The sequence below is a fragment of the Acyrthosiphon pisum genome, chromosome A1 (genome assembly GCF_005508785.2).
Source record: "Acyrthosiphon pisum isolate AL4f chromosome A1, pea_aphid_22Mar2018_4r6ur, whole genome shotgun sequence".
Classification (NCBI taxonomy): domain Eukaryota; kingdom Metazoa; phylum Arthropoda; class Insecta; order Hemiptera; family Aphididae; genus Acyrthosiphon; species Acyrthosiphon pisum.
The window spans coordinates 21,354,664-21,369,883 of NC_042494.1; the positions used below are offsets into that span (position 1 = coordinate 21,354,664).

The 15,220-nt window shown below is 28.7% G+C and overlaps 1 protein-coding gene across 1 annotated transcript; it reads right to left on the minus strand.

Annotated features, from left to right (window-relative positions):
• Positions 1-320: 320 nt before the first annotated feature.
• Positions 321-3,566, minus strand: LOC100571136. Its single transcript, XM_029486194.1, has 4 exons — positions 3,420-3,566; positions 2,782-2,960; positions 1,079-1,522; positions 321-753 (listed from the first exon to the last, which is right to left on the minus strand). Exons 1-4 carry the CDS (start codon positions 3,564-3,566, stop codon positions 528-530), a joined length of 996 nt encoding a protein of 331 aa, XP_029342054.1. The 3' UTR covers positions 321-527.
• Between the last annotated feature and the right edge of the window lie 11,654 nt (positions 3,567-15,220).

A 15,220-nucleotide genomic window follows, 5' to 3' on the forward strand; every position in this document is an offset into this window, starting at 1 on the left:
TGATTTTCATGGATTATTTTAATATTGATCATATTATTTGGGAAGAATGGATAAGATTTCTGTATAACAGACAATATCATATAGGTATCTATAATATTAAATAATAAAGCGTCTTCACCATGATGATATAACAGGTATACTAGCTAATAATCCCACTAGGCCGGTTTTGAACATTCCTGGATCGTTAACGTGTCGATTTATTCAGTGTGAATTATCTGTTGCTTAGTAAATACATTACCTATTAATATACGATAAAGTTTTTCTAGAATAGGTTTACTCAAGAGCACACGAATACAATTATGATTGATTTTTTTCAATATGTAATTTTTGTTTTTACCAATAAAGACTTGGCGTAAAATTAGCGATTTCTTTTCATTGTACATCGTTATCAATTAAATATAAAACATCAAATATATTATTTATAGTATTTCATACTCTCCGCACTCAAGCTGTAATATTTTAAGGCAGATATTTTTTATTTTTTGTTTTTCAAAACATTTCATAATACTATTTCAATCGCAAAATATTTATATTGATTTCTTCTCCGTATTACAATCATTGCAGTTTTCTACTTTGGCCGAATTCACTGATCCACGAGTTTTAACACTGCTGCAGGCTTGGTTTACTTCTAGGTTTGACTTGCACATCGAGACGTCAAATCGTTTTGTACCGTCAAACAAAATTGTTTCTACGTTTCCTATCAATCCTTTACAAGGAAAAACGCATGATTTATTTTCTTTTACTTCTTGGGTCCTGGTAAATATTATCATCTTTGAATGATTTTATATTAAGTAACATTATTATTTTTATTCATTCAGCTTAAAATTAAAGTTGTTCATTACTTCTCACGCGTATGTATGGTGTGTGTATTCACTTATACACAGTGAAGTATTTAACAATCGACATTAAAAATGTATACATTTATTCTGTATACGTTAATATTTTTAGATTAACCCATTACGGAGTACGTTTTGTATATCGTCACACTTTAAAGTTTAAATCAATCAAAATGTGACGTTATAATATTATAATATAATATAAAGTATAAACATTAAACAAAAATAGATATCGTAGGTACCTTTGGAAGTCGAGAAGTTCTCTTATTTCAGGGTTAAATACTTGTATTTTTCCCATACATTTGCTTATATTGTCATACATCATCGTTGGTGGAGATTTGATAGGTTTTTTTAAATGAAAGCCAAATGGATCGCTATCGGTGAATATGGGTTGTAGTTTCGGTTCGTTTGATTTTAATACAATTTGATTGACTTGCATTGTTTCGGGTCCGTGACACGTTAGCTTCAAACGCACAAACATATCCCTAATGGTCTGACTACCATCCATATTTTTCACTTCGTATTCGTTTTCAACAGTATGTGCATATGGATCGTAACCTTTTTCAAAAAAATGGCTACATATTGCACTAGTAAACCCTAACGAACTGCTGAGCATGACGGACACAGTGCCTAATTGTATTTGACTGTCTTGTAAGTCTTCACGAATTATTAATTCCAAAGGATTCCTGTAATTACATCATAATACCGCTTGTTAAATTTTAATTAAAAAATAATTATCATAATGGTATCTGATTATTTGGAATATAACTCGAAATATTATCAATATATAATATTATGTAATATAAATATTGACTTTAAGAGCTATTGATTTAGTGACCATACATTAAAAAAAAGTAAATAAAAATTAATTGTTCAAATATTTACAGCAGCTTATTTAAAAACACAGATAAAAGTATTTACCTTCATTCATATGAAGCCATATTATCACGTTCTATGCTTAATATTAGTCCGGTAATATAAATAATTTATTCATTTTTCAACTGAGACGATTTTTGGAAACAAAGTTTAAATAAAATGTTAATTTCATTCGAGGTATATAATTTTGAGTGTGTTTTATATAGATAAAAACAAATGCATAAAAAACAATCAACGTATACAAAATATTTGAACAAACTATACAATAATTATATAAGTATAATATAGATAATTATTTAATTATATGTAATGCACAAAATTAACAAATAATGTTGGTCTCAATAGAAGTACCTACAGCAGAGTAACAGAGTAGCATCAAATAGAGTAGGTATAGCTATATATAAATATGTAATTATAAAATATCGTGTTTCTTACTTTTGTAAAATTGTTATTAATGTGTCCTAGGTACACAGGAAAAAATACAGATCACACCTAAGAAAAATTAAAGGTAAATCTAATATTAGCTTGTTTAATATTGTTGTTTGAAATTTAATAATAATTAAATAACGATACTCTGATGTTTAGGTACAACACTATACTAGGTACTGAAGTATAGGAACCTAATACTACTATAGTCCATTATATAATATTATTAATGACAATAATAATTGTAATTGGAATATTATACAGTTTAAATTAACATACAATCAATTTAAGTATAGTTAAATGCATTTAAAAAAAATAACTAATTCTTGGACACCTTCATTGCGTCCAATTCGGAGGACTACCTTTCCAATCACTTACTTTATAATACGTTATATCAATACAATTTCTTAACCCCCTCGTGTACAACTGTGTGTAAACTCAAATTGTGTGACATGGTTCTTTTTAAATAATTATAATTAAAAAAATGTAATAGATTAAAATGCATTAATATTTGTCTAGTATTTCACCTCTATTCATAGAGGACTTCATGGAATCAGCCGCTTTTTCACTCTCTTTGTACGTACCGGTAATGTCAAAACAAATATTTTGCGCATTACGAGTGGGTTTTTCATTAACAGAATACCGTTCGGTAAGTGATTTAACGATATCAGTAAGCGACTTATTTGATTCAAAATCATCATAATATGTTGAGCATTGGTCTTCAGGATCTTCCTCAATTTTATCATAATTGGATATGTTCAATTGAGATATATTATCCAACAATTCCTTTATGGTAGGTATACTTTTTACTTGATACTTCTTCTTTCTTCAAAACAAATATACATTTTAATATACTATTAAGTATTATGATAGATTTTAATAATAATTTGTTTTAAATTGAATACTCATTTTTGAGTATAATTCGATGTGGATATTTCATAGATATCAACTAGTGTCGCGATTGTTCTTTAAAACAATTATTATATTTTATGCACATATACTTCCTACATACCTTTACAGATGTTAATTTATGTATGCAAAAAAAGAAAAATGTATTTATTTATTACTACACATTTTATAAATTCCATTACCATATAATTACCGTTGAATTTTAGGAAGCATAATAACATCCGAGATGCTAATAATATTAATTAATGTAGCATTTATTTATCTTAGTGCCTACATAAAGTGTTGTGAAGCCATTATTCGGTTTCGCTGTTCTGTATATCGAAGTATTAAAAGATTTAAATTATACAACAATTAAATAAATAATTGACTTACTTTTGAACCAGATTCATCTAAAACATTTTTGTTATTTGCATCGCAGTTTTCTAATTCTTCATTAAATCCCGTAAAATTAACTTCACCAATGAAAATTTCAAACTCGTAACGGTCTAATCGATTACGCTCTAGTATACTAAAACCCATTTTTAAAATAATAATATTATAAATTGAAAATATAATTGAGTTAAAAATTATACATTTTTCATTAGGTACCTACACGTAACATTATTGTTTTTAAATCATTATTGTAGCCAGATATAGTCAAAAACATGATAAACGTAAGATGTAATATTATATAATTTTAAATAATAGGTATACATCATATTATCTAAATATCTTTACTGGATACAAAAACTAGTACCCAAAGTGGACATATATCCACCTTGCTAGTACCTATCTACAATATACTACTACACTCAAATTTAAAATACTCTAAAAATGAAACTTCCTTACCTTACTGCCAATTAATGAGAAAAATAATTAATGCAGGCATTTAAAACTGATTGAGAGCCTTTTTTAGACCTATAAGAACCAAGAAGTTTAGAAAGAAGTACCAATTGAAATATTGAATTGTTGTCTAATAATTTTATTTACAATGTTCTACTATGCCGACAATCGATATCAATTTATATCAATAAAATCAGTACACTATATATCATTACTTTAATTGGGCAATAGCAATAGAATTAAGTACGAACCGACATACAAGTAATAAATAATATATTATGGTTAAATAGTAAATACTGTTCTAGATTTATGCCAACGAATAATAACATATTAATATCTATATCAATAATTCAATAATTTTGTCATTTGTACTTATATATATATATAGCATAATATACTGGTGTGTACCTTCCGTGTCACTATATTATGTACTTGCAGTGGACTTAAATATTATTACATTTTAATTTAAATCCATTTATAAAGTGAATAGTATATTTAAATATACCTAAACAGTAAATAATGATTGATATGTATCAGCTTCAATATATATATTTATTATGCTTATATATGCAGTAATATATATTATTTTAAATGGGGATTGCAGTTAAAATGATGAATTATTTGAACAAAATAAATTACAATAATTATATCGAAATCTTAAGTTCAGACGCTTATAAAAAAATAATCGTGACCTTATATTTTAGATTGTTTTTAATTATTTCTGTAAAAACAATTTATAAGGAACGTTGAATTAAATGTTCAAGTTTTTTGATTTACAAACAAAAATACATAAATTTATCACTTACATAAGAGTTGTGGGGATTAAGGTAAACGTATGAGAATTCCTTTAATTATAGCATTAAATATTATAGTTTGAAAAAATAACAGTCAGAATATAATAATTCCTTTGTATATACCCTTATTATATAGGTACATTCGATAAACCTTCATTAAAACTTAAACTGGGAAATTAGGAACTAGGAATTTTTAAAGACGTTTGGTATTTTATGATTGTTTTGATTTTCATATTAAGATTTTTAATTTAAATCACAAACAAAATAAAAATAATTGCATTCAGATAAAACAATTAACAAATACGTAAGAAATTAAAATAGTTAACATTTTTTTATTTTTAATAACTATAATAAGCAATAACCTTGTGTTTTTTTTGTTTTGGTTTCGGTACAACTTCTGTAGAGAAATAGTAAATTAAATACATTTTCTGGAGTAGAAATAAACAAAACGATTCCGATGATTATTCTCATATAGGGTCGTAGAACGTAGTATTAAAATAACAACTATATTAGGTAAGTAAATAGCTAAATTCCAGGAGTAAAAATAAAATACATAACGATATAGATTTTTTTGTCCAACGTTATGGCATGTTTACCTTGTTAAAAAAATTTTACATTAAATAACATTTACAATAGATCTTCTCAACCGTATAACGTGCACGCACACCTAGATAATATAATAGGTGTGGGTCGGAGTAGAAATTAAAAGGCGGAGGCCCAGTGATTACATGGTCACAATGATAATGTATTCAATTTTAAATTTTAAATATTTCATCAGGTTTCTTTTTTGATATAGGTATGTGTACCTAAATATATTTGAATGTTATGTATTTTTTTTATGCTAAAATAGTAAAATTGGATACCGTGCTAGGTAGGTAGTTATCAAAATATAATATATATATGTGGTTTGTAAATAAATATTACTGATAAAGTTCTAAAAATGTTTATGATGCCTCAGCAAGTTTGTGATTTAAATAACTGATGAAGTCCATATCGATTTCAGAAGACAATGATTTATGTTCACTTTCAAATGTAATACCTATCACAATTTATATAAATCACACCACTAGCCAGCAACGAGGAGAGTGAACCAAATATGAATTCTCCCCACACCAGATCTCTATAGGTATCCAATCCGGCTCTTTTAAACATATATGCGATATTATAATATTATTACTGTAAAGTGTAAATTATTGTTTTTAGTTGTTTCATAATGCATATTATATAATATTATGTACATTTATTTCCGCCAAAAACTCGATTTTCCTTTCGCCGCCAATTATCGTTTCCGACAAAACGAAAAATGTTCGATTTTAATTTCCGCCAAATCTATTTCTACCTATATTATTGAGATGTAATTTGAGAAACCCTAGTCTGTCTGGCGTCTGCAGTGCTATCGACCACCGATGTACCTATATCGATAAGCAATTTAATATTGAAGATATATCATAAAGTGATAATAGATTTTAAACGTAGAAATACCTACATAATATAAATAAATATAAATCGATAAAACCTATATCACGTATAGTTATGTCTATTGTATGTGAAGATTTTATGTCAATAATATACCAGAAGGGCAGCATATTGTAAATATGCTGATTATTTAACTGACAACTATATCACTGAAAATAGTGTGTTTCCTCCATCAATATGGTCCAATTTTAGAGCAAGTATATCCAGAGCAACAAATAATTGTGAATTTTTTCATGTACATTTTAATGAACAGTTTTATAAATCACATACACATACACACACACATATATACATTGTTATACATCAAAACAAACCGTGATACTATCATAGATATATAAATGTATACTTTAAAAGTTTCAAGCACCCACGAATAATATTATACAAACACAACAAAATAACTAAAATAGTTGTTCTAGGTTCTTTAATATGTAATTTCGTCCAAATTTGAACTTAAAATGACTGTACAAATAAACTGTGTAAATGTATTTTTTAGAATTTTTGGTAACAGAATAAACTATTTACGTAGAATCTTGTTTTAAATTTTGAATCCTATTAGATACAAAAGTTAGATATAAGTTAGATATAAAGTTAGATATAAAAGTTGAACATTTTATACATTTTTAACAACAAAATAATTATTCAATTTTAAATTTGATAAATTTTGTCAAAATTCGATCTTTAAATGCTTATAAAAAAAATGTGTGCCTATATGTATATTTAATGTTTTTCAATTGCTATTGTAACAATATATCAGGAGCCTTGTATTCAATTTTTACACTTTTTGGCCTAACAGATAAAACTTTATTGATATTCATAGAAAAAAAAAATAAAAAAATTGAAATATGAAATTGTCCGTAAACTGCTCAAATCAAGTTAAAATATTTTGAAAATTGTATCAAGTATAAGAATTGATAAAATAAACATTGAGTGTAATTTCATATATCTAAGGTCATTTGTTTTAAAGTTACACCTATAACCAAAGTTGATTTTGATATAAAAATCGATTTTGCGTAAAAATTCTAGTTTCCCTTAATTTTTCTTTTGTTTTTCACGGGGCTTTTGAAAATTACTGGGCATTTTAAACTTTGACCTCCCCAATGCACCAACGTTGGTTATTCATTTTCCAATCGAACAAGATACTGAAGTTGAAAATCGAAGCATTATTTCGACTACGTATCGTGTACACAGACACAAGAAAAAAAATAAAAAAAATTATGAGTACAACAAACGCAATAGACGAATACAAAAATAATACAATTTCAAGAACGACATTCTTTAAAAGGTATTCCATAATTATTCGAAATAATAAATAACAATTTATAGAATTGTCAGAAATATTTGATTTAATATATATATATATATATATAAGGTAACTCATATTAAATTATAATTAACTTATACTTCAAATTAAAAAATTTCAATTTTAATTTCAAACTTCAAATTCAAATTTTTAAACTAAAATCCGAAAATTAAGTCAAACAATTTTTTGGGGGTCAATGAGAATCACCTTCTTATGATGGCCTCTGGGTAATTCTAATTGGTCCTCAAACTATAATTTAGACAGGTAGGTAGATATATATTTGGCCGAAATGAAAATCGAATCTTTTTCGTTTTGGCGGAAACGAAATTCTAGTTTTTTGGCGGAAATGACTGACGCCCAGTATGATAAGATACTAAGAAAATAAATATGCATTATGACCTAACTTAACCTAACCATGCGTTAAAGAAATGTTATTTTACTTGTTAAATATTTTTCATAGATTCAAATATTATTATGTAAACAATAATATATATTATTTTATAATATTAATATATTATATATTCAAATATTCTATATAATAATAATATAATAAACTATATTTATTTTATTCGATGAACGCATATCACGTGTATACCAATTATAATACCTTTACTAGTACCCACGAGATCATTATTTTAATTTAAATTACCATAAATGTCAACCGTATAAATAGAACGAATTGATAAAATCATTATTTTTATTCGATTTTATCTATCATTCTGTTGTAACACAAGACCTATTATACACGTGGAACAAGTGTATTTTAAATTTACCTGAGTGAAAATAAAAGATGCTGAAGTAGAAAATTAATGCATTTTTACCGCCCCAAAAGGCGAATACGAATAATAAAAAAGCCATATATCATTGTTAAAATCAATGCATTTATCGCGTCGCTCAGAATTTAAAAACGTTGATTTTCATTTAATATATCACCGCAGTACACTCCTAGCCTTCAATACATTTTATATACCTTGAATGGTATAAAACATTTAAACATTTGAAAATATAGTCATTACTCCTTAAGTATATTTAAAAATTCCAAAAATCAGAATATTTGAATAATTCATTATTAAATGAAAATATGTGAGTGAGCATGCTTGGCGAATCGAACCTTTGCCTGTACCTTTCTTGCAACATGCATACAAAATATTATATACAATATTTAAGTCTATATACATACAACATGCTCACCTCGTGTCTATAATATTTTTTTTCTTTTACGTCCACTTTATATTATTATTTATTATAATATTATAAAACAAAAAAAGAAAATAACGAAAACAATTCTTTTTTATTGTCGTCTTGCGACGTAAATACAATCTAATACAGGGTGGTACATAAATGAATTTCAATAACATATTATTACTTAATAAAGTGTACAAAAACAAATGTTTTAGAATTATTATTATTTCTATATCTTAAAAAAGAGGTATTCAATATTTATCCCTTAAAAACGGTAAAAATTTAAAAATAAATATGTATACCTACTCCATGACGTTCTCTGGTGAGCTCCGCGAGCGAAATTATGTCACACGATGTTGACCTATTTGGCACCACATTGATTGGTGACATAATGGAAAACTCGTGTAATCTACCGTTTTTTATCGTCCGACAGGTACCAACAAGTGCTAACATATAATATATTATTATTTTATATTGTATATTATCGACTGGCAGACAGAGTTACCACTCGGACTGGTAGACAAATATATCAATATAATAATAAATTGCAACAGCATCTATCGATAGGTAGGTACTTGCGTATCAGGTTAACACTTTGCAGACAGGTATCATCAGGTAGGTACGAATAATAAAATAGACGGCTATATTATGACGACATGATTTTGAAAATGTCGTTTTTGATTCACTTTACAGAGTATAATATTATGTCCGTTCTACAGTGAATTTTGTTGTAGATAAACACCCTGTATATCGTCGTGATCTATAAAATATATTACCTATACCAAGCTCACTCGGGTATGTGATAAACGGCCTCACGGCATTCGGGTCGTCGACTATATAATAAGATGTATGGTAGGTACGCCGGTCACAGGACGACGACTCGATGATCCTCCTTCCCTCCCTCCCACCATTTCTCCCTATACCAGGCAGACACTCCTACCATCTCATCGTGGCATCGTACAGCAATATTATAATCGTCGCACGAAATAATACCCATTTTCTGTGTACGTGCAAGTGGCTCAAGGTTTATAGATGATATCAGCCATAAACCTTGCAAATATTCTAAGTAGGTAACAAATATTAACGGTGACGAGCTCCGTGAACTACAGGTTATAAACCTATTCGGCTATAGGTACTTTAATAGTGAATGCGTAGATGTTTTAATGCAATAGTTTTCTTCCAGAAAAACGAAAAAGTGAAAATTAATTTTGGGCTTGTAAAAATAAACGATTTTTTTCGTGCTGTAGATCGAAACAAAGTTATAAAATAATTTCTCAAGTTTCGCTTTGTGAAGTCAGGAAAAAAACAAAAAATTGTACCAATACATATCTGAAAATAATTTTTCCGACACGTCTTGATCGTCATTACAAATTTCATTCGACGCCGGTTACAGGATACGGTACGTCTTGTTCTTGAGACCCCAAAAGTAACTTTTATAAGTTTGTTTTGGTATAATATATCAAACCGTTTCCTGCATTATATTGTACTCATCAAGTCGTATATACGGATTGAAACAACGCAGCGACTTTGTAAACCAACCTCCGGGTGAGCTAATAATAACCGTTTTGGTACATATCATAAATTGTTATTCGCAATGGTCGTGATCGTGGAGTTGATGGGGGTTGCGGACGTCCGTAGAAAATACAATTTATAAATTTTATGCGAAAAGGTTTGTTTTGGACAAAAAATACAATTTAATCTAGCCAAAGATGATCGCAGACTGATGATCGCAGACTGTAATGCATTTATCAAAATAAAATGGATTTCACTGAAATATAGGTACCTAGGTATTATATCTAATATATAAAAATCTCGTGTCACGGTCGCATTCCTCCGTGTAACGGCTCGACCGATTTAATGAAATTTTTTTTGTATATTTGGTAGGTATAAGAATATGTCGTTAATTATTTTTCACCCTCGTTCCAACCCGGAGAGGTGCTCAAACGAAGATTTTGAGATTTATGGTGGAAATGTTTGTTTATAGATGGTTGATATTGGTTATAGGAGTATTAATAAATAGTAGAAATTAGTATTTATTATTTGGTTGCCATTAGTTAATCAGGCAGATCAGGTGCAAGCATGCATCAAATCAAATGTTCGTACATTTTACTTTATATGGTGTCACACATTGTCCGTGATCTGACGTGTTCGGATTGCCTACCAGGGCCGAGGCTAAGTTGCGCCCAAAAGGAGTTGAACAATCACAATTTTTTAAAAGTTGTAATTTTTACGAGCAACAATAAATGCGCGGGATCAGTTAGTTTACTGTAATATAATACCTTCAAACTGCGAAATCATTTTGAAAACAATAGGGGGTAACGGTGGCGATGACGGTCTAAAACAGTGCCTATATACCTACTATAGCTTAATAAAATGTTATGCTTTCGATTTACGAAATACAGTCGTAGCGAACTTACTCAACAGCCTCAGCAGCGCAGTTTTGTACGGATATTTTCCAACGTTTTCAAGAAAAAATTAACATTCGATGTAGCTCTATCGTACGAAGGGTGCGGTGACATTCTTTTAAAAATGCTGCTCCTAATTAGAGATGGAAGTACCCGAATTGGTTCCCATTTTTTAATTATGCACATATCCCTTCCTAATTTCACAGACTGAAGATTGTGAAAGTAAAGTAGTCATGGTTAAAAATGTGTGTTAGAGATTGTTGAAGTAGAAGTCAACCAGTCAAAAATATAAATGGAATCTAGAACCTCTAACTGTAACCTGCTGTAGCTATAAAGTTGTGGCACATTTATATTTTATACTATCTAATTTATATTTTGTAGAAATTATGCATGAAGCAATATTATGATTTCATATTGCGAAAAGTTGTTTGGATATGAACATTTTTAACTAATTTACCTTAATTTACCTAATTTTTTAACTAATTTACCCGAACAGAAACGGGAACTAATTTGGCATGAGGGATAGGGGCTATAGGAGCCCAATTTGATACCAGCCTCAGAACTAGCGCCCTCCTTTTAAAAAGATACCTTGTTTTCGCTTAACAACCATCAATCTATCGAATAATATTATATAGCAGGCAATACTGAACGATTAAATCATTCGATTGTACATACAATATAATAACAGCATACGTCTTGGTGGTATTATAACAATATGTATACAGACAAGGTACTACCTAAGTAGTACATACATATAAGTAGGTACAATGCCATGGGCTCACAGTATAATAATTATTTGTTCACAACGATAACGTCATGTTTTATTTTTTAATTATTATTACTATCACACACGAAATTTCTTACAGAAATCACGCGAATTTTTTAACCACGACTTAATGTTTTTTATATTGTAGGGGTAGGTACACGCCTCTCCGTAGAGCCCTCCCGTAAGGTGTATTATTATTATTTATTATCATTGTATTACCATAAGGAAATGTTATTTTAAATTGGATACCCCGTAGCCAGGGTGATGACTAATAAGTCACAAGTAGAGCTTTACGAACTGAACAACTTATAAACTCAACACTGTGTGACTAGAAAACAAAAACTTTGGAACTAACATTTTCTGTATAATATAGTTGTAGGTTTCCAACTGTAATCAATATGTTTTTGTATTTGTAAATTATTTATAATATTTAAATTTTAAATATTAGTTTATGATTATTAATTTATATTAAACGCTAGCTAAATACCCCGACTTCGTCCATGTGCAGTTTTTTTTGTGGCAAATTCTATGCAGTACCTATGTACACTATATAAGTGTACTCGGTTTGAAAGTGTCTCATCCGCGACTTGTAGTTGGCAATCTAGTTCGAACTAAAACAAAGGTTGGAACACTGACGCCGATTTATCTGTGAACTGAGTTAAACTAAAACTTAGATACAGTCTAACAGAGATACATCTATATAGCCATTACACATTTACATATAGGTAGTATATATAGGATTATTAATATTGGATTTAGCACTAGATAAATATTTTTTTACGTGGTTTAAACTACTGACTCTCTACATTTTTCTGACATCTCTAAAAACAATCTTGACGACAATTTGATGCATGGGTGTACCGGATCTGCAGAAAAACCCAATGTCAACCATTTTAAATCAAAAAATTAGTTTCAATATCCCCTGTGATGCTGTGAAACTCAAGATCCCTGTTTGTCCACCTCTTTAAAATCCTTTCCTATTGCACATCTAGAACATTGGATGAACCACTATTTCCAAATTTCAGGTTTGTAGGTTTTGAGATGTAACGACGAGTGAATGAGTGATATTTGGATTGTATATACATGTATAGAAGATAGATAAATTGTTTATCGTACAATATACCTACTCTTACTATATAATATATTTATAAATGTCACATGACAAGTTCTGATTCACCTGAGCGTTAAAGTTCCAACCTATCCGATACTATAGTATAATATAGACTATAGAGTGAGTTTTAGATTGTCATTGGAAATTTAATGAAGGACACTTTTCCATTTTTAACGTCTCAATATTTTTAGATTCTGACCGGAGTGAGGAAGCTAAAGGTTTTACAATGGTGTTTTTTTTTTATCTTATATACAAAATTTCTACCAGAAGCAGTGCTTCGGTCTCAACATTTATAGTATCTTATATTTCAGCAAATTTGATCATGATGGTACTTTAGAGAGGCCATTTCTCAATAGTTATTTAATGCCACGGGAAAAATCACCAACAAATTACGAAAAACCGCTATAAATGAGATTTTAATTTCTAACGCTTTCTTTATTACCATAGAAACGGATAAAAAATAGTAATATCATATAATTAATTCAACTTACAAGCTATAATGAATAAAACTAATATATAAAACCCCCGACTGACAGACCGTCTCCGCTCAGAATTGTTTTTCTTATACAATGATATTATATCATTCAATCATTGAATTCAAGTTTAATACAATCCATTATACGTACTGTACATCAGAGCAACATCCACTTACTCCACTTAGATTTTAATTTGAAAAATATATTTTTAGTTTTAGCGTGAGATTATTTTATAAAGTTAATACTATTTGTTAATACGTATTATCTATAGTTTAATAATATATTGAAAATATTATATTATAATAATATATACTATATATATACATTTATTTAATTTGTATAACTCTAAATGGGTTATAAATATCAACAATTTAAAAAAAAACGATACAGAGCTTAATATTTAAATGAAAGTATAAAATATAAATATGTTTTATACGCTCGCTTTATCGATGACTGATTAGTTGGAACATACCATTTTCGCAATTTCAACAACGCAAAGTTTTTCTCGGCATCGCACACGATAGTACCTTCTTATACAGATTATATTGTAAACGCCCCCGGCTCCGCTTATAAAACTTTTAATCATCCAAGAATTATTTATGAATCCGTCTTTTTCATTCCTGTTAAGCATAATTCATAGTTATCGTTTCATTTTTTGCAAGTATCGGGAGTCGGGTTGGTATCAAATGTTTCAATTAATTTTAATCTTTACATTGAAATTATAAAGAAAATATGTATTCATCGTTGTCTTAATGATTTATTAAACAATAATATGATACTAAAAATACTATATATATGCATAAATTCAATAATAATACAATGATTGTTGATAAACTACTTATTCAAATATATAAGTGTGATCATTGATGCATTTAGATATATTGAGTCCCTGATGCAAAAAAAAATTTGGCACCCCCGTAAGGGGCCCAACCACGGAAAATATGGGAGAGAGATCCTCATGAACGTTTTAGATTTTACAAATGCTGTGACTCGAGTTTGTAGACTAATAATTGTACTTAAGAGGATGTCACACCCGCATGTGTTGTGTCCGTCTTACAAAATACGTACAACATAGCAAAAACTGTTTTGCGCGGGACAACTTTTATGTGTTTATAGTTGTGGCTCCGAAAATTTCTAAACATGTAAGGTGGAAAATTATCTATGCAACATGTGCCCTAATTTTAGATAACATAAATACAATAAAAGTTATTTGCTTCTAAACATTTTGTTTTTTTTTGTTTTATTAATTTGCTTATAAAAAATTATTGGATTGTGTTATTAAAAAAAATCACACTGTTGCACAGATAAAGTTCTCCTTTACATGTTGTGAAAATTTGGTAGTTCTACAACAAATATGGTGCGAGAAAAGTTGTCTCGAGCAAAACAGTTTTTGTTATGTCATACATTTGTAAGACGGAGACAACACATGCGGGTGTGACATCCTCTTAATAAACCTCTATAGAAATACAAATTAATATTTAAACTGTTGAATAAATAAGTAGATGAACTGTTTGTAATAATAATAGTAAAATACAAAAGAATATAAATAAAAGCAGTTAAAAAATGCTTGGAATCTTACTAACATAAGATATAGACTTCTTGAAATTAATGAGATCTTCATTAGTAAGAGTAGGCTTTTTTTCGTTGTCTAATGCTTTAGGGTCATTATCAAAGTTTTTTTGACATGTTGACATATTTATAGGCTCAGATTCTTCAGCTTTATCAGTATTTGGTTCAATATCCATGGGCTCTTGTGGATTTGTTGTCACAATCTTTGCTGATTCAACACTTGATGATTCATTTGTGTTTGTTTCTTTATGACTTAAAAATCTAGGAGATTC